Here is a 21096-nt window from a genome sequence, read left to right on the forward strand (position 1 = left end):
TGGAGTTTTTGAGTAAATGAGTATGTCATCGAGGTAAATTACTAAACATACGTCTAACAAATCACGGAACACATCATTGATAAAATATTGAAAGGTGGCAGGGGCATTACAGAGACCGAACGGCATTACAAGATACTCGAAAAGACCGTATCTGGTCCTGAATGCCGTCAGCCACTCATACCCCTGTTTAATCCTGATGAGATTATACGCCCCTCTTAAATCAAGCTTGGTGAAAATTCTAGCCTCCGAGAGTCTTTCAATCATCTCTGGAATTAGAGGCAGTGGATAACGGTTTTTAATAGTGCACTTATTGAGTTCACGGTAGTCAATAATTGGTCTAAGAGTAGAGTCTTTGTTGCGTACAAAGAAAAACCCTGCCCCTGCGGGGGATGAGGAAGGCCTAATAAAGCCTTTTTTAAGGTTTTCTTCTAAGTAAAGTTTAAGGAACTCGAGTTCAGGATTGCTTAATGGATAAAGGTGTCCATAAGGAATCCGAGCACCTGGTTGTAGGTCGATAGGGTAATCATATGCCCTATGTGGAGGGAGGTTTTCTGCCTCAGTCTTACTGAAAACATCACTAAAATCATGGTACTGTGCTGGTAAACTGTCAGTCTGACAGGTTGAATGTAGTAAAAATGAAGCAGGGAAACATGTGTCTTTGCAATAAACAGAATCAAACTTTATTTGAAATGGAAACCAAAGAATACTTGGGTTATGGAGTTGTAACCATTTCAATCCCAAAACCACAGAAAAATGGGGAGAGGGTAGAACATCAAAGGACAATTTTTCTATATGACCAGAAATGTTAATTAATAAGGGTACAGTCTCATGTGTTATGGGACCAGAAAACATAAGAGAGCCATCAATAACTTTGATGGGTATAGGAGTCTTCTTGAGGATCAGAGGGATTTTGTTCTTTTCACAGAAAACATGATCCATATAATTCGCAGAAGCCCCAGAATCTATAATGGCATCATCAATCGTCTGCAGGCTTTGCTCCAGCTGTAGGGAGAGAGATAGAGTGCAATAAGGAGTTTTTATTAGTTGTTGTAAGGAAGACATTAAGTAATTAGACTTACTTTTCTTGTTTTTGGAGAGAAGTGAGCATTCCTGGACAGAATGGGAGGAGCTAGCACAGTACATACAGAGGTTTTTAAGCCTTCTGCGTTGTTTTTCTTCAAGTGAGAGCGGACCCCTCAGGAAACCAATCTCCATAGGCTCAACTTGAACCTTAGAACTTGGAGTGGTGGAGAGGTTTGAGGGTACATAAGAGGTCTTTGCCTTGGAATCTATGGCATACTTTTCTGCCTTTCGTTCGTGTAAGCGACAATCAATCTGTATAGCCGTTTTCATGAAGAGATCAAGTGTTTTTGGCAATTCGATTTGGGCAAATTCGTCTTTTAATTGTTCAGACAGTCACAACCGGAATTGGTTTCTGAGCGCAACCGGATTCCAGAGAGAATCAGTGGCGAACTGTTTAAAGTCCGTGATGTACTCTTCAACTGGTCTCTTACCCTGTTTGAGATTTCTCAGGCATGTCTCAGCAGTAAGCTGTATATCTGTGTCCTGGAACATTTCATCCATTGCAGAAATGAAATCTTCTAGTGAGCTTAATATAGGATCCTGGGTCTCTAGAAATTTATCAGCCCAGGTTCTTGGGTCCCCCCTGAGGAAGGAGATAGTCGTCATGACCTTCACTCTCTCAGTGGGGTATGTTTTAGGCCTCATAGTGAAGAGAAGGTAGCAGGCATTTTTAAACTGCCTATAATTTTTACGGTTACCAGAGAATAAATCAGGGAAAGAAATCTGTGGTTCAATAATCCCTTCAGTCTGATTAGCTTTTAAGGCTATAGATTCTTTTATAACGTTTCTTAAAGATGCATTTTCGATTTGCAGGTCATGCAATCCCTGGGCCAATTGATCAACTTTTTGAGTTAAGTTGTACACAATCTGGCGTAGGTCTCACTGCTGGTTCCATATTTTAAGGGCTTAGTATTATATAAGGAATCAGCTAAAGTGTGGATTTGGAACACAACTGCAGTACCTAAGTAATAATTGGAATGTCTCACTTAACTGATAGAAATCCTCTATGAGTGAAAAGGAAGTTTCACAGTCAAAGTGATTATGCTCAGATTGTATAATAAATGACAAACCACACAGAAGGTTCTGTACGTGAGTTATGGCAAAGTAATCACAGGAATCCCAAATGAAATATTAGCAGAGTCAAAGTCTCTATACACAAGATAACTCAGTTCAAAGCAGCACTGCAACTGATAGCAGCAGGACAGGCTAGTTCATTCACAGGCACAGTTCATATAAGTAACGTACCATCAAATATGTTTTAGGCAAGTCAACAGCAGTGCTATACAAATGTTACAGTTTGTGGAGCAGAGTAGCGGTACCTGTATATTTCTGAGGGCCTGGCTTTAGCGTGTAACTCCGGAGCTCCTGTATGTGAAGTGGAGCTGGTGCCGGGGAGACCGGAAGTGACGTCACGCTGCAGCAGAGAAGCGTAGTGCTGACAGGCAGCTTAGGAGACTTGCGGTGAGAGGAGCTGCAACAAAAAGGTAACTTCACAATGTTCAATGAAGAGGATGTTTGTACATTACCCCACTGAATAAGAGATACTTGACTTGGAAGGTTTTGTCCAAACAGCGGTTGTAAGATCACAGACTTGCAGTGTAGCAGATAGATTCTCTGATAGAATAAAGCTTCCTTGGAAACTGAGGCAAAACTTGAGAGAAGGCTTGTTATCCTAGTTAAACGAACAAACTACAATACTAAGCACAGGCTGAATAATGAACAGGTGTCTTAAAGGATAATCAGCCAATCAGAAGGAAGTGGGCGTAAGTGACAGGTGGAGTAGGAAGCAGGAAACCTGACAGTAAGTGACTCAGTTTTCAAGGCAGTTTTATGCCAATATTATAGCTTGTTCCAAAACCTTCTAATTTTTGGGCAATACCAGAACATATGTGTCAGGTCTGCCGCAGGATAAGAACATTTAGGGCATTTAATAAATTGTTGATTATGCACTCTTAGGCCCTTCTCCAGGGTAAAATATGTCCTGTGAAGGAGCCTAAGATGCGCCTCTCGCCACGTAGCCGATAGAGTAGTTGATGCCACTTTATTAATTGATAGCTGAAGGGTTTTGGTTCGATGCTGCTCTGGGGTATTAGAGAAGACCATGCCGTTGCCATCTTGTCCAAAATGGGGGTACCTCTACTAGCAGATAATATGTAATAGCATGGAGCAATGGATATGTGACCATTTTTAGTTAAGGTTAACCAGTTTTCAAGTTTACCTAGCGCCCAGCACCAGCCTGCCTCTTTAGTTAGTTCAGCAATAAAGTGTCTTATTTGTAAGTATGCGAAGAAATCTTTATTGAGAAGATTGAATTCATTCTTCACTTCTTCGAAGGTCTTAATACATTTTCTATCACTATCTATCAGAGAAGATATTTTGTCAAGGCCATTATTATGCCAACGATTAAAAAACGCTGAATTTATACCTGCTTGGAATCAGAGGAAGGTAATTTGAGACAGTGCTGGTTATTGTCAGGATTTTGGTTATTTTCCACCATGCCTTAATGGGATTATATATAGTTTTAAGACTCTTGATCTTTGCTGGGAGTTTCTTTGGTAAGCAGTGGATCATAGCTAGTGGAAGATATGGTTCGCAAATGTTAAGTTCCAGCTCGTTGTTCAAGACATAGTTCTTGACAAACATCCAGTCCATTATTATACGTGCTAAAAAGCTCAGATTATAAAATCTGATATTTGGCACTGCTATCCCTCCATATTCCCTTGATACAGTAAGTTTGGCAAGAGATATCTTAGGTCTTTTCCCTTGCCATATGAACTGTCTGAGTGAGGTGTTAATAGAGCGAATATCTTTCTCTAATAAAATTAGCGGGACGTTCTGCAAAATATAGAGAAGCTTAGGAAGAAGAATCATTTTAAATAATTCTGAACGGCCGGAGATGGATAATGGCAAATACTGCCAATGTTTTAACTTTTCCTTAATGCTGGTTAGTATAGGAGATATATTAAGTTTATATAGATCTCTTAGATCAGATGGTATATGTATCCCGAGATACTTGAAAGATTCAGAAACCACACTAAAAGGAGTATTTAGTATAGAACTATTATTTCTCCTCAGCCAGAGAATCTCGGACTTTGATTTATTCACTTTATACCCTGCAAAAGAGCCGAAATGATCGGTTATTTGAAGAAGTTTCTGTATATTAAGCTTTGTATTGGACAAGTAAATTAAAAGATCATCTGCATACAGTCCAACTTTTATCTCGTAGTTCCGAATTTTTATACCATTGAGAGATTCCCTTATCATGATTGCCAGGGGCTCGATAGCTATGTCGAAAAGAAGCGGAGAGAGAGGGCAGCCCTGGCGTGTCCCCCTGTCTATTACAATCGGAGAAGAGAGAGTGTCATTTATTATCAATCTTGTATGGGAATGTTTATGTAAATTTTCTAGAAAATTGGAAAAATTTCCTTTGATCCCGAATTTTGATAGAGATGTTATTATATGGTTGAAAATTACCGAGTCAAACGCCTTTTTTTTCGTTTATTAAGAAAGCCAGCCTGATCCGTATGAATAATTTTTGTTAGGATAGCCTGTAATCTGTTTGTTAAGATAGTAGTCATAATTTTATAGTCAGAGTTTAGTAGAGCAATTGGTCTATATGACTCTTTTTGCAATGGATCCTTCCCACCTTTTAAGATTAAAGTCGTGAGTGAGGAAGGAAAGGAAGGTAAGACGGGGATAGCATTAATGTAGATCTTGTCAAAGAGATTACTCAAATAAGGTGTTATCTCAGCTGATAAAATTTTATAAAATTCGTTTGGAAGTCCATCCGGACCTGCTGCTTTATTGAGGGAGAGATTAGAGATTGCTTTCTCTATCTCTTCTTTTAAAATAGGGGAATTAAGACTGGTTATCTCTTCAACCGAAACTGACGGGTAAGTGATTCTATTCCAGAACTCTGATGCTTTCGCAGCATCATAACCTCTGCACGTGTATATATCTCGGAAGTATTCTGTGAATATATCTGATATTTCTTCCAACTTTGTTATCTGTTTCCCATTGTGGAATAGTCTTTCTATTGTTGGGTTTTTTCCTTCATATTTAACAAGTTTGGCTAACATTTTGCCAGATTTGTTGCCAAATCTGTATAATTTGGCTTGGAACCTGAGTTCTCTATGGGTTTCTTGGGTCATTAAGAAAGTGTCTCTAATACCTTTAGCATGGATATATTTCGCCCAGTTTAAAGGAGTTTTTTCAAGTAGGAAGTGATTGTATGAATTGATCAAAGAATTGTTCATTTCTCTCTCTCTTAACTTTGCCTTTTTGGACAAGACGGCAGTGTAAGCAATAATTTCTCCTCTGATCACTGCTTTTGCAGTCTCCCAGAATATATCTGGATGCTGTATATAAGCGTTATTAAAATTAACGTATTCCATGAACTTGTCTCTAATCCAATTTTTAAATTTTAAATCTGTGGTTAAGTGATAGGGAAAAAAGAAACGTGGCATTTTAGGCTTAAATTGGTCAAGATAGAGTTCAAGGGAAATAGGTCCGTGATCAGATAGAAGGATTGGCATTATTTCTGCTTTTACTTTTGTTATGGCTAGGCGTTCATCAATCAAGAATAGGTCGATCCTGGAGAGAGTTTTATGAGCTTTTGAGAGGCAGGTGTACTCTTGGGTGTCAGGGTTCTGAGCTCTCCAGATATCACGTAATGCTAGATTATGTTTAATTTTGTTGAATGTTTTAAAGTCTAAGTTATCTTTTTTCTGTTTTGGCTGTTTAACATTATCTCTGAGCCTGTCTAGAGGGCATTGTGGTGCCATGTTAAAGTCACCTCCTAAAATCAAGTGACCTTCGCTAACTAGTAAGAATTTTGACTGAATTGAGTTCCAAAACTCTGGGTCAGAAGTATTTGGCCCATATATGTTACAGAGTGTATAAATTGTCTGTGCGACCTTCAGTTTTACCAAAATATATCTCCCACCCGAATCAGCGTCAGAGTGCAGAATCACCACCTTAGCCCTTTTCCCAATCAATATAGCCACACCTCTCTTTTTCCCAACACTTGGTGCTGCAAGGACTTCTTTAACCCACTGTGCCTTTAATTTTGAAGATTCCTCTAAATTTAAGTGGGTTTCTTGTAAGAAACGATATCGGCTTGGGCCTTCCGCAACTGGGCGAGTATCGCCTTCCGTTTGATTGGGGTCGAAATACCTCCCACGTTCCATGAAACTATTTTTAATTTATTTATCCCTTGTGTCATTTACATGGGGCGGGGAAGAGAGCAAAACAAGACAAAACAAAATAGAAGAAAAGAAAAGAAAAAAAAAAAAAAGAAGGAAAGATTATACATACACTACACATATCCACCCTATCCCGAGGGGGTACCCTTATCACGGGACCTAATTTCTCGTTGAACAATAAAGTAATTTCTTAATGATGTTGGGGGTTTAGGGTCTTAAAAAAAATTTCAGCCAATTGGGCGTTCTCAAATAGATGTGTTATATCGTTAACTACAACTCTAAGTTTAGAGGGGTAGATTATGGTGGCCTGATGACCGTTCTGTATGAACTTGGTACATATCGGGGCTAGTTCTCTTCTTTTAGAGGCTGTATATGCCGAGAAATCCTGAAAAATTTGAATCTTGGCATTTTCTATGAGGATTGGCTGATTTTTCCGAAAATATTGCAATATCATATTCTTATCCTGAAAGTTAAGTAGTCTTGCGATAACCGGTCTAGGGCGATTACCACTTTTGTTATCAAGGCGGGGAGTACCCAGTCTATGGGCTCTCTCCACCAGAATCGGATGATAGGTTGGAGGGATTTTAAGAACTTTTATGAGTGTATCCGTTATAAAACCGCATAAGTCATCATATTGTTTATCTTCTGGGAGACCTATTATTCGGATGTTATTTCTTCTGGAGCAGGTTTCCAGATCCTCTAGTCTGTCATAGATTTTTTGGATATTATTACTGGAAGTTTCTAATTTAGAGCTATGCCCTAGTGTTAAATCTTCTAGATCTGATACTTGCTGTTCTACTTCCTGCAGCCTGTTGGAAAATTGTCTGACCTCTTGGGTTAATGAGGAAATATCTTGCCTAATCTCTGCCCTAAGGGCATCGAATTTAAGTGTAAGAGCTTCTGTAATACTTATAACCAGATTTTGTAGATTAGACGGTTCCGATAGAGCTACTGTATGGGCTGGGATTGGTTGTGACTCAGTGATAGAATCCTGAGTATTTTTAGATTTCCTGTCCCTGCGTCTAGCTGCCATATTTGGAGAGGGTGTCTTAGATGTAGTAGAGAGAAATTTAGCCATAAGCCACGTGTCTGGTTGTGATTGTGAGATGGAGGGCGCTTATAAAAAACGCAAGGGGAAGGTGGGTGAAGAAAGGAAAGAAAAAAAAAGAAAAAAACAAAAAAAATCAAGGGGAATTAGGTAGGAGTGATATTCCCCGGTGAGACTAATCGGGGGGGGGGGGGGGGGGAATGTGAAGGAGTGCTGGCGTGAGGGAGAGTAAAGGAAAAGTTGTGTTACAAGGAATAGTAGTTGTGATCAGTGATATAGGAAAGTGAGGTGCTCTAGGGTGGCTGATGTGAGGTTCTAAAAAATATAAATTTATTCTAATTACCAATATAAGTGTTCAATTGCTAACACAGGTAAAGTTAGGGTGTTTGTAGATATAGCAGAGATTCAGTTATATGGAAATGGTAACAATTTAAATAGTAAGATTCTGGGAAATGCTCAGCCCTTTGATATTATAAAGACAATAGGCAGTTGTTTATTACATTAATTGTGAGAGTAAAGAGTTTATATAAAAACTCTCTTCCTTGTGGAGTTAAGGTTTTCTAATTTGTTAGACGGTAGCAGTGTGGGTTACAGTCTTCAAAATACTTTATTTCAAAGGGTCAGCAGTAAATTATTTTAGCGTATGGTTTAGTTAAATTATTTATGGTTGGTCAGACTTTCTGTGCATGTAGATTTTTCAACCTGCGTTACAGAGGGCTCAGATGGGAAGGTGAAATCTAATTTATTCCCTTTCACTTCCTTCTTTCTTCCCTAAATTTCAGTTTTCTTCTGCAGATTATTAACTGCAGCTGGTAACTTAGGGGTTAAATTTATACAAATTAATCCTTGTTAGTTTAGCTTTTATATGAGAGAGAGATACAAAAGAAATTTAGCTAATCTTTCTACGTTGCTAGCGTCAGAAGCAGACCGTATTCCTTTCCTATTTCCTTCTTCCCCCTAAGAGGGAATAAGCAATTTGAGAAGGATATAAGATTAGAATTAAAAAAGCTCCTAGGAGTAGTCACTGCTCTTAAGAGATAGACAGTTCAGGCAGTTGTCCCTTCTTGCAATCAGGGACAGGAGGATGAGTAGACAAAGATGATCTAGCCGTAAATTTTCAGTTTTACTGACCAGTAAGTTGTAAAGAAGACATTATCGGAATATTAGTTATACAGGGTCAGGTAGGAAAGTAGTGTAATACTGTCTTAAGACAGTTTGCTATCCCTAGCCAGGTATTACTACCTTAAAGGGCCATAATACCCAAATGTTTAAACACTTGAAAGTGATGCAGCATAGCTGTAAGAAGCTCATTAGAAAATATCACCTGAACATCTCTATGTAAAAAAGAAAGATATTTTACCTCAAAAGTTCCTCAGTAGCCACCTCCCATTGTAAAGGATTTCTAAGCAACATTTTAGTGTGTTTGTCCTGGGACATCTGAAGGGACTAGCATCGTGCACTCTCATATTATTTCACCAATCAGGTAAAGGAAGCTTACTATGAAATCTCATGAGAGTTAAGTCAAATCTCATGAGATCACAGTAAGAGTTCATGACCTCAGCACTGCTGATGCTGATTGGCTGCTGTTCATTTCTTCATTTTTTTTAATTTTTTTACCTGCAGCTGGGAGCAGCTGAGTATAACTTTTTACACAGAACTTACTCTGCTGAGCTGAGGAGACTGTGAGGTAAAATATCTTCCTTTTTTACATTGAGATGCTCAGGTGATATTTTCCTGTCAGCTTTTTACAGTTATACTGCATCAGTTTCAAGTGATTTAGCATATGAGTATTATGTCCCTTTAATCATGTGGCTTTCTATGCGTCTGTGTCTCTGTGTGGTGGTAATACGGTGATATTAATATATTACTCATACCTCTTTTTATATGCCTGTGCAATGTTACTGCGTTAATGAAACATATTTGTGTATAGTTGTAGTCGCTTTTTTCACAGTTTTAAATATATCTATAGCCCTGTATGGTAACAATATAACAGTGCAATTGTACTCGTGCAATACTTGTAGCACCTGTCTAAGTTTCCACAGCTTCTAGCGCGTATAGAATATAAGTGACTTATTACAGATGCCAGACAGGACACATTATTTCTTATTTTCTACATAAGGGTAAAGCTTAAATTAAGATGTAGTTTGGAAAATTATGCTTTACATATTGGGAAGGGAAATTTCCAGTAGTTATGAGTATATGGAAGATAGTAAAATAAGACAGCAATTCCTTATTGTTTTAACAGCATATATAGATAAGGACAATAACTTAGTTTAGTAGCTGTGAGATGGAGGGAAAGAGAACCCTCTTCAGTATTTGGCTGTTTAATAGCCTTATACTCTCTATATTAGTTCCCTTAGAGGCTCTGTATTTATATTCATCTTAAACACTATTACATCTAACAGGGAGTCACACAATACTTTGTAGATATAGGCAAAAGCAGTTGCAGTTTTCATGAGAGCAATTCACCCTATTCCCCTCTCTCCCAGAGTAGATATAATCTAGAACATTTTGAAAAGTATACTAAAGTCCCAAATAAAGATGAAAAAGTACTTAATAATTCACAGATTAGATCAGCACATTTTCAAATTCTGTATATGTTTTTTCTTTACTTATAGCCCAAAGTCATAGCATGAGTCACACTATAAGTCCATCTCAGAGGTAATGTCCTTCATAAAAGGATTTATGAAGAGAGGAAGACCAGTATGGTTATAACAAAAGTATTGGTGGGAGTTTGGTTGTAACGACAGAGTAAAGTTTATTATGTAAGGCATAGGTAGTAGCTGATGGTGTGTTTTTTCCCCCCTTTTTTCCCTTTTTTTCCCCCTTAATTCTCAAAAAGCTGAAGAGATACAGGCACAAGTCAATTAGGTGTTGTATACTTTACCAACTCCTGACCAGAAGTATGTGATGCCCAAAAAATCCTCTCTTATGAGACCAGGTTCCCCCTACACGCAGCACCGGTGGGAGGGGGAGCACTGGACAAACAAACAGAGCTGGAAGGATCGTGGAGAGGGTTATCCGACGAGGCGGGCCCAATGTAAGTGCCGGGGGACCACAGCAGCACGGATCAGGACAAGCAGTACAGCGAGCAGGAGTAATCCAGACCCCTCACGCAGCACCGGTGGGAGGGGACGTCCGGACCAATGGGAAACAGCGCTCAAGACCTCGCTGCGCCTCCTCTCTGCCTTGTCGTTAGGGACGCTGTGGTTCACACTTCCCGGGTGTCGACACCCAGCCCGGGGCTATCCAGCAGGCCAGGGATCTCCGCCTCTGGGCCGGGCAGGGGCCAGAGAGCAAGCCAAGCCGCAATCCAAAATCCGGTCAGGATGGTAAGTCAGCCTCTGCTTCTTCAAAAGGTCAAGAGGGGTTGGAACCAAGATAGTCCCAATCAGCTAAAGTTGTTGATGTTAGATAGATCGCTTTTCTTTATCCAGAGGATAGGTAACGGTCTGAGCTCAGAGCAGGGTGGGATCGCTCACACGTATCACCGTTAGAAAGGTATAAAAGGTGGTAGAAGCACTGAGTATGTGTAGTAGGCAGAAACCGCTCCTTCTATATCTCTTTCTTAGTTACCGCAGCATAGTAAAAGTTTTTGTTTAGGTAACTATGCAGGAGTTTGCGAGAAGTTTTAAATCCTTGCGAATGCTGCTACTAGCAGCTTAGTGCATTGGAGAGACACTAATGTGGGTTCCAGTAGCGGTAGTTTTAGCTATGCAAGCCGCCCAGGGTCTGAGGGTTTAGGCGCAGAGTTCCCGCCATCCAACTTGCAGGACAGGTAGATCAGAGCAGGTGTCTCACATGACCATATACCTGAGCTCCTCTTCCGGAACCTCCTAGAGCATGCAGTTTTAAGCAACTTTCTAATGTACTCCTATTATAATTTTTTCTTCATTCTCTTGCTATCTTTATTTGAAAAAGCAGGAATGTAAGCATTGTAGTCGGCCCATTTTTGGTTCAGAGCCTGGGTAGCGCCTGCTAATTGGTGGCTAAATGTAGTCACCAATAAGCAAGCGCTACCCAGATGCTGAGCAAAAAATGGGCCGGTGTACTAAAAATTTTGTGGACGCATAAGAATGTACTGTAGGTCCTACATTCTTATGCGTGCAGAAAAATACTAGAACACCGGCCCATTTTTTGTTCAAATTAAAATCAAGGAAGGGCTGAATGGTTGCCTTTGGGTCTGAGGATGGACACCCATGGTCTGATCAATCTATGTAGACATTAGACAATCGTTACATTTCGTGGGGCCACATGACGCTGTACATGCATTTTTTTTTAATGGAATCCGCCCTGTACTGTAACTGTTGATAATTTGGGCTTCACATATTTTTTGAAATTGTATGTTTTTTTCCCCTTTGTGCGGCAGCGCGTGCATGCGCACTGAAGGCAACTCATCTGTACAAATCCTGGACCCTCTGATGCAGTTTATTCAGCTGATCGTGAGGAGTCGGCCGTGTGTGCATGCACGGTGAGTGAAGGCAAATGCCTATAGAAAACCTTGACCCTTTGATTCAACTGGAACAGGTGATTGTGCGAGGTCGGGCCACACGCACATGCGCAGCGCGTGCCACACCTCCAACAGAAAATTTTAGAACAACGGCTCCTATGTAGCTACACTTGGACACTTAACACCTTGTAATTACAAGATATTTCTCTTTTGTTGAACTACATGTAGCACACTTCCACGCTGGGTAAAGCTAAATGTAGCCACCAATAAGCAAGCGCTACTCAGGTTATGATCAAAAAATGGGCCGGCTTCGATGTTTACATTCTTGCTTTTTCAAATAAAGATAGAAAGAGAAAGAAAAACATTTATAATAGTAGTACATGCTAAAAATTGAATGCTCTATCTGAATCATGAAATAAAAAATTGGGTTTTGTGTCCTTTTAAGGAAAAATGAGAGAAAAAATTTGTATATTACAGTAATTTCTTTATGTGACTGCACAGAGAAATCCCATGATAACCGTAACGTAACACTTGGTTTGTAACATATTTGTTTCTATTTTAATTTATGATACTATTCATTTTACACTGAAACAATAAAACAGCTAAAATGGAAACATTTTATATCTAACCATTAAAGCACTGTATACTGGCTTTCTTTATTGGACTATATATCTTAATGTTCTGTTTAATATCTTCGGAGGAAGTGATATCCCGTTTTTTATATTATGAGTGTAAACAGAAGTTTGCCCATGAATAACATGGCCGCACACCAGACACTGCTAAGCATAAGTTAGTAAAGTAGCGGAAGTGGGACGCAAAGAGTGACGTAAAGAATATCCGGGTCAGGGGTCGTCCATGCTTGCATGTGAGTTTAACGTGGATGTGTAAATCTGCTGTAAAACCAGCAGTTTAAAAACAGAAACACCGATCGGCCCTGGAATCTGAACATTTGAGCCTAACCGATTGCAGGTAAATCGTCATATGCTATGTGTGCTAAGCTAGATTGTACCGTTTTCATTGAGTTACTAGTCCTTTGAATGAGCACATCAAGTAGATATTGTATATAGTTAAAAGAAATGATATTTTTAGTGTGCACAAATTTGAAGTATAAAATGTATTAAACGGAACTGTTTATTTAGGTGTATATAAAACAAAATACGTACAGCAATTTTCTAAAATTCAGTACGCATATTAATAATTAGAAGGTACTTTCTTTATTTTAAAGAAACATAATACTGTACTAAATATAATTTCATCATTTAGACAGAGCATACACTTAACAACATTTACATTTACTTGCCTATTTTTTTTTTTTTTTGGTATCCCTTTTTTTTGTTTGTATAAGTAGCAGCAGCAGCAAGCACTATTGAGAACTAGCTGAACACAGCTGATGAGCCAATGACAAGAGGCATATATATGTACAGCCACCAATCAGCAGTCGGCTCTCAGCAGTGCATTGCTGCTACTCAATCTAACTCAATATTTGCTTTCTAACAAAGGATACCACGAGAATGAAGAACATAAGATAATATAAATAAATTGTAAAGTGTTTCTTTTATTGAATGCTCAGTATGAAATATGGAGGTTTCATTTAGTTTATTTTCCCTAATGTTTCCTGTACTTATCTGGTACCTATTGCCTATGTCAGTGCTTTTTATTGCTGGGAGTCTATATACTAGTATGTAGTTTTTTTTATTTTATGGTAAATGTGCATTTCCCTCCTGACAAGTTCTATGTGTGCAAACATTTGCATAGATTAGTAAATCCTGATGACTGTGTGCTATTGTTGTAATCTCTGTTACACTGAATTAGAGAATTCTGTATTTATGATTATTTTTATGATTTATATATTATTGTATGCAGTGCTATACAAGGGTAATTGATGACAGTTATGTAAATATTCCAATACAAGGAGAGGTAAAGCTATGTAAATGAGGGTCTACATTTTGCAGACTTTAGGTGTTTAATGATGAGCACTAGTTTATATTATTTTACACAATCTTTAACATAATCTTTTTAAGTTTTTTTATCTTTAATTCTTTCACAAATAAACATTCATTTTTTTTCAACATGCATACTTGATGGAATTTAAAGGGACATTTTGTCATTTTGAAGTAGTGACTATTGCCTGTTGAAACTGAAACCTGTAATGATCGCTTGTATGTGTGCTAATCCTAACCACATCATTATCACTAGGTATTATGCTGTCGATGTCCTGTTTGACATAAACATGGTGCTTTTCTGACTGCCTTCTAACCCAGTTCTGCATTACAAATATAATTTAAATTATTTTTAAGTTTACTATATTCACTAAATACAATTAATTATCAGTGTATTTTACTGATAACCGGCTAAAACTTTAGCCAATATTAAAGTGAGGGTAGATGCTAGCGTTTTTGAAACGCTAGGCTGTATCTATGCAATGAATAAAATTGACCTTAATTTATGATGCTTAAGTGATTATACTAGAAACCATACCATTTATTTTGTTGTTTCTTATACTAAAATAACCCCATCTGCTCGCCCATGACAAAACTAGATTTGTTTTCATTAGGTGACGTTTCCACCTCTTACCAATGGCTGTGTTAGCCATATAGCATCATGAATTAAGGTCCATTTTATTTATTACATTGATACAGCCTAGCGTTAAAAACATTCTAACATTTACCATAACTTCAAGCTAAAGTTGGCTAATATTAAAATTGTTCATTGTACAAATTAACATTAAATACATTTTATGTTAAATTATACAATTAATTTGTGCTTTGGATAGCACAAGATGTTATAATATTATAAAGTATTATAATGCCCCCGGCTTGCAAAATATCCTGCGGAGAACGCTGATTATCAATAATAAAATATTGTTACAAATAGGTAAAGATGTCTTATAAAACATGCATGATATATGGGTTTTGTGCCATGGAAGGAATTATGTAACCGTCCTTACAAATTTGTTTCTCATTAGTAGCCATTAGAAATACAGAGGACCCAACAATTTTTATGAGCCTGCCAAGGGTACTTGTGTACTAATATATGTAGTATAATCCACAATGTTAGGGCACATGGAATGTTGTTGAGCCCTCGATTATGTATATTAAATAGCCAAAAAGATAGATGCATGAAATAAAATTGAATGTCTGACTTGAGCACTTCGCCATGCGTTGTGCTTTTTTTTTTTTTAAAGTGAGATTTAATATTTGTTTGAAAACCAATGTATTGTGTCTTCACTTCTGCAACACCCTTATTGTTTGTGAGCTGTAAATCTAACTTGTATAATCAGAAAGTCAAGTGATCACTGATAATTTAAAAAAGTATTAGAATGGACCCAAACCTATATTGAGCAACCAAACGGATTACATTTTTTAAAATTTTTTATTTCACAGTGTTGCTTGAGCAACGCTCTCAGGCTATTTTATTTTGCTTTATGTCACACAATTTGATAATTATTTTCCTGCTACTTTTTTTGCCTGTGTAACAGAAGTACCAGCCCCCAAACATGACGACGTTAGCCCACCAGCTCAAGCGCCTTGCGCTGCCTCAGAATGATCCCAGCCTGTTTAGCCGGAAAAAGGCGGCCTCTCTGCTTTTTGACCCAAAAGAGGCTTCCAACATGGATAAAGACACCTTCTTTGCTATCGGTAAGTTCATTTGGATTAAAGGGACATACAAGTGAAAATAGAAAATGTTTTATTATCGCACCATTACTTGCCTATAACTACATATGAACCCCCACAAGTGATTAAACACATAGTGAATGTAAGGTTCAGAGCAGCAGTGCACTACTAGGAGCCTGCGGAATGCCTATGATGAACCAATGACCAGAAGCATACATATGTACTCGCGAATCACCAGCTAGCACTGCTGCTTTGTAACTGAATTTAAAGGGACATAATACTCATATGCTAAATCACTTTAAACTGATGCAGTATAACTGTAAAAAGCTGACAGGAAAATATCACATGAGCATCTCTATGTAAAAAAGGAAGATATTTTACCTCACAATTTCCTCTGCTCACCAGAGTAAGTCCTGTGTAAAAAGTTATACTTCAGCTGCTGTCCAGCTGCAGGTAAAAAAAAGTTATGAACAGCAGCCAATCGGCAGTGCTGAGGTAATGAACTCTTTTTCTTTACTTTGATCTATCAAAATTTCATAGTAAATTTCCTTAAACTGAATAGGGAAATAACATGAGTGTGCATGAGGCATGCTCCCTTGCAGTTCCCGGGACAGGCAAACTGATTTGCTGCTTAAAGTCCTTTACAATAGGGTGTGAATACTTTTGCGAGGTTAAATATCTTTCTTTTTTACATAGAGATGTTAAGGTGATATTTTCTAGTCAGCTATTTACAGCTTTGCTACATCACTTTCAAGTGTTTCAACATTTGGGTTTCATGTCCCTTTAACAATGTATTTGAAGGGATATAGAAGTGCAAAAAGAAAATGCTTTATTGTGTAAAATGATTTTATTATTGCACTATTGCTTGCTTATAACTATGTGTTAACCCCTGCAGATGGGTTAGACATGCTGTTTAGATCAACTTCAGAGCAGTAATATACTACTGGAAGCTAGCTGTACACATCTAGTGAGCCAATGACAAGAGGCACATGTGCGTAGCTACGAATCCCCAGCTAACTCCCAGTAGTGCACTGCTGATCAAGTGTACCTAGGTATGTTTTTCAACAAAGGATACCTGCTGCTTAGTCTGAACAATTAAAGTTTCATTTTGACTTTCATGTCTTTTTAACTTTAGAGAGCATTATATGATTAAACATTAAAGCATTTTCTTTTTGCACTTTAAAGTCTCTTCAATCTATTCCTTTTTGAACGTTTATCTCTTTAATTTTAGCAGAAATAATATTTTAACCTGGAAAATGTTTTCCAACTGCTTATTCTAAAATATTAGACCTTCTTTTGGGTTTAAATACATTCCTATAGTTAGATTTTTTTACTTTAATGTACTATAAATGAACACTATGGGTTAATGCAAAGCATTATATTGACACGTTTAATGGCCCAGTGATCTAAGAGATCTTGTCAGTTCTGTGAGGTTCCTCCATAGAATTTTAGAAAGCAAATTTTAGCAAGTGATGTCTGTCTCACTATGCAGCGTTCTAGAAAGGAGAGACTATTAATATGGTGTTAAAAAAAATCCCAAAGATTTTACATGGTTTCTCCACATGCCGGCGAGTTTTTGATCATTGACTGTTGTGCGTATGCTTTCATGTCAATAATTAAAAGGACTTAGTAAGTAGAAAAAAAACAAACAATTTATGAAAGAGTACTAATTAACCCCTCAATGACCAAGTGCCTGGCACGTCCTTAGGGGTTTCAAGCGGTGGAAGCAATCGTGATCGCTTTCAGGGTATTGGCAGCGATGCCTCGATATTTTATTTTAGTACTGGCAGACTTTCTGCCAGTTTTTAAGATGGCGGTGACTAGGGATGCACCGAAATGAAAATTCTGGACCGAAACCGATACCGAAAATTCAGGATGATCCTGGCCGAAAACCGAAACGAAACCGAAATTGTTTTTTTCTTTTTTAGCTACAGTGTGTGTGTGTAGCTGAGAGAGCTTGTAGACGGGAAAGCTCCAATAAATGGACATGGTCACTTGTACAGTAGGGCGTGATCTGCAGTGAAACTGGAGCTCTATAAGGGAGAGCGTGGTTATAGCCAGACAACAATACAAGGTGGACATGTGTTTTGTTTTTGGGTGTAGTTATCCGTGCGATGAGCGTGGCTGCACCTGATCGTCATCGTATCTCTGCCTAGTTCCTGGTTCGGGTCTCACACTGACCCGTCAGATTATATGTCCGGAGCCCCAAATGGAGTATGCCTGTCACCTATCACCAGGACCACTGGACTTAGCTACAACCTTACGTGCAAGGTGGTTATAAAAAGTTACTGTGCTTTTTTGTTTACACTGTCTGGTGGGTGCTAATTTGTACCAACTGTGTGCGAGCTTGGGGCTTATGCTTATAAAGTGTGCAGGCATATTTGCCTCAGGCGAATAGAATGTCTACGCACAAGAGGCTGATGTATGAGCACTGTATATAAGGCTTTAAAGATATTCACTGTGTGTGCTTAGGGCTGTGTCTGATAATATCAAGTGTTTATAAACATGTTACTTATCCTCCTTTGATATTTGTATTCACTATTCAGAAGTTTGGTTTCCTTCTCTGCTGGTTTCAAATATCATCATGTAATGGTACTTATGTGTGTGCTCTGTGTACCATGCCATTGCTGTGCTGCTCACCTTATGCTAAGGATAGACATGTAACTCAATAGAACAGGGGAGGGCTGTACATTTTTAGCCATTTTGGTCCTCTTTGGGCCGAAATTGGAATTGCACATTTTCGGCGGCCCAAATTTTGGTGCATCGCTAGTATTATTCTTTATTTAGTTCTGTGTAACAGAATCAGATTTAACCGTTTTTGTTTCGTTACCAATTATCAAAATAAAGTATAGTCCTAGAAAACTATTATTATTATATGCAAAACAGTAAGTCAAGTAATGAACTCAAACAGCAGCTCTAGGCTGGCATCAAATTTAAAATATGCTACACAATAATTTTGCCGAAAATAAAAGGCAAAAAAAACGAAAACCGAAATAACAAAAAATGCTATTTTCGGCCGAAACTTTCTGCGGCCGAAATTTCGGTGCATCCCTAGCGGTGACAATTGTGAGGTGGGGGAGGGAAGAGAGCTGTTTGAGGGGGGTCAGTGAGATATTAGAGGGTGGGATGTGTCAGGTGGGAGTCTGATCTCTACACTAAAGCTAAAATTAACCCGTCAATCTACCTAATTAACCCCTTAACTGCTGGGCATAATACAAGTGCTGTGCGCAGCAGCATTTAGCAGCCTTCTAATTACCAAAAAGCAGTGCCAAAGCCATATATGTCTGCCATTTCTGAACAGAGGGGATCCCAGAAAACATTTACAACCATTTGTTCCATAATTGCACAAGCTGTTTGTAAATAATTTCAGTGACAAACCTAAAGTGAGTAAAAAAGTTTGTGAAAAAGTTAACAATTTATTTTATTTGATCGCACTTGGCAGTGAAATGGTGGCATGAAATATACCAAAATGGGCCTAGATCAATACTTTGGGTTGTCTACTAAAAAAAAAATATACATGTGAAGGGTTATTCAGGGACTCCTGACAGATATCAGTGTTACAATGTAACTATCGCTAATTTTGAAGAAAGAAATAGCAAAGTGCTACTTGTATTTATGGCCCTATAATTTGCAAAAAAAGCAAAGAACATGTAAACATTGGGCATTTCTAAACTCAGGACAAAATTTAAAAACTTAATTTAGCATGGGTGTGTTTTGGTGGTTGTAGATGTGTAACAGATTTTGGGGGTCAAAGTTAGAAAAAGTGTTTTTTGTTGTTTTTTTTTCCAATTTTTTTCATCATGTTTTATAAAAAAAAATATTTTTTGGTAATTTATATTATATGATGAAAAAAATAGTATCTTTAGAAAGTCTATTTAATGGCGAGAAAACGGTATATAATATGTGTGGGTACAGTAAATTAGTAAGAGGAAAATTACAGCTAAACACAAACACAGCAGAAATGTAAAAATAGCCTTGGCCCTTAACGGAGAAAATTGAAAAATATTCTGGTCACTAAGGGGTTAAACATGTTAGAAATTTTTCACCTACAATGGTTAAAGGGACACTGTACCCAAAATTTTTCTTTCGTGATTCAGATTGAGCATGAAATTTTAAGCAACTTTCTAATTTACTCCTATTATAAAATGTTCTTCATTCTCTTGGTATCTTTACATGAAATGCAAGAATGTAAGTTTAGATGCCGGCCCATTTTTGGTTAACAACCTGGGTTGTCCTTGCTGATTGGTGGATAAATTCATCCACCAATAAAAAAGTGCTGTCCAGAGTACTGAAACCAAAAGAAAGCTTAGATGCCTTCTTTTTCAAATAATGATAGCAAGAGAACGAAGAAAAATTGATAATAGGGGTAAATTAGAAAGTTGCTTAAAATTGAATGCTCTTTCTGAATTACAAAAGAAAAAATTTGGCTTCAGTGTCCCTTTAAGTAAACATTTCTTAATGTATAGTAAAACATTCAATAAATAGATGTTGCATACTTCAGTATTCATTCTTAATGGCTAATAGCGATAAGCCCCACAGATGTGTTTAGAGACAGAATTCCACACAAAACATTTCACTTGTCAGAGGAATATAAGTAAAAAAAAAAAAAAGGAGTACAATATAAAAAGCCCATTTTGAGGAGGAACAAATATACAATACTGTGTGTGTATGTATTTTCTGGGATAGACTACAGGTCAGGTTAGAAAATGTAGGTTTATTCAGCACAGGTAGTACATTTTATATTTTATAGATTAAAGGAAAAACAAGTGCACATTGGTTTTTTTTTTAGCACACATCACAGAGTTACTAGGTAATTTTATGAAATCCCAATGTCCTCAGTATTTTTACAACTTTTATGGACACGAGTTTATAAACAGTATAGATGCCCCTTTATTTTTTCTTTTAAGTACATTTTGCAAATAGAAGTAGACAGTTTTTAATAAAAAACCCTCAGTTCTTTACACTAGCAACAACAGTGGGTATTTTTGGTACAGCATTATTCAGCCAACAATTATGTGACAGTCTGTATACTAGTATGAAGTGAACTGAATATACTTATATATTTTTTTATTTTTAAACCTGCAGGTTGCACCGGCCTTGAGGAGCTGATGGGGATTGATTCTTCCTTTGAGCCCTTCCAAGACACTCTGTTCAGTCACACCTCTAAGAGCTTGGAGCGCAGTGTCCAGACAAAGGCTGTGAACGAGCAGCTGGATGAAAGTATTTCATTATTTCTCACCCATCTCTCCCCTTATTTCATGCTCAAGCCTGCACAGAAGTGCCTGGAATGGCTGATACATAGGTAGGTGTTCTTTTGCGGGTTGGGATGATTTAAATATATATATAAAAGTAACTAACTTTTTTATTTATATACATTGTATATATTAGCAGTTTTAATAACTGCATAAGGAAAATATTTGCATTCAAAATACATTATAAAAGCAATTTGTTATCAAAATGTACATGGTTTAGCAAATTCAGAGTAGTCCATGGATAAACCCCTTAGCAATTCTTTGGTGAGTATTTTTCATTTTAAGCAATTTACTTTTATCACCAAATTTGTTTCATTCAATTAGTATTCTGTATTGAAGTTTAAACCTAGGGTAGGCTCAGGAGCGCAAGATCATGCTCATGTCTTTTAGCATTCTATGGCAGCAGTGCATACAGCAATGTATAGCGTTGTTGCAAATGTTGTGA

General features: G+C 37.7%; 1 protein-coding gene across 1 annotated transcript in view; it reads left to right on the forward strand.

Annotated features, from left to right (window-relative positions):
* Positions 1-12621: 12621 nt before the first annotated feature.
* Positions 12622-21096, forward strand: part of HEATR1 (HEAT repeat containing 1) — a 184475-nt gene continuing 176000 nt past the window's right edge. The window contains exons 1-3 of the mRNA XM_053711938.1: positions 12622-12754; positions 15264-15423; positions 20485-20701. Coding sequence (XP_053567913.1) covers positions 15282-15423; positions 20485-20701 — 359 coding nt within the window. The 5' untranslated portion in view covers positions 12622-12754; positions 15264-15281. The remainder of the gene's footprint in view (positions 12755-15263; positions 15424-20484; positions 20702-21096) is intronic.

Source organism: Bombina bombina, chromosome 4, assembly GCF_027579735.1.
Source record: "Bombina bombina isolate aBomBom1 chromosome 4, aBomBom1.pri, whole genome shotgun sequence".
Taxonomy (NCBI): domain Eukaryota; kingdom Metazoa; phylum Chordata; class Amphibia; order Anura; family Bombinatoridae; genus Bombina; species Bombina bombina.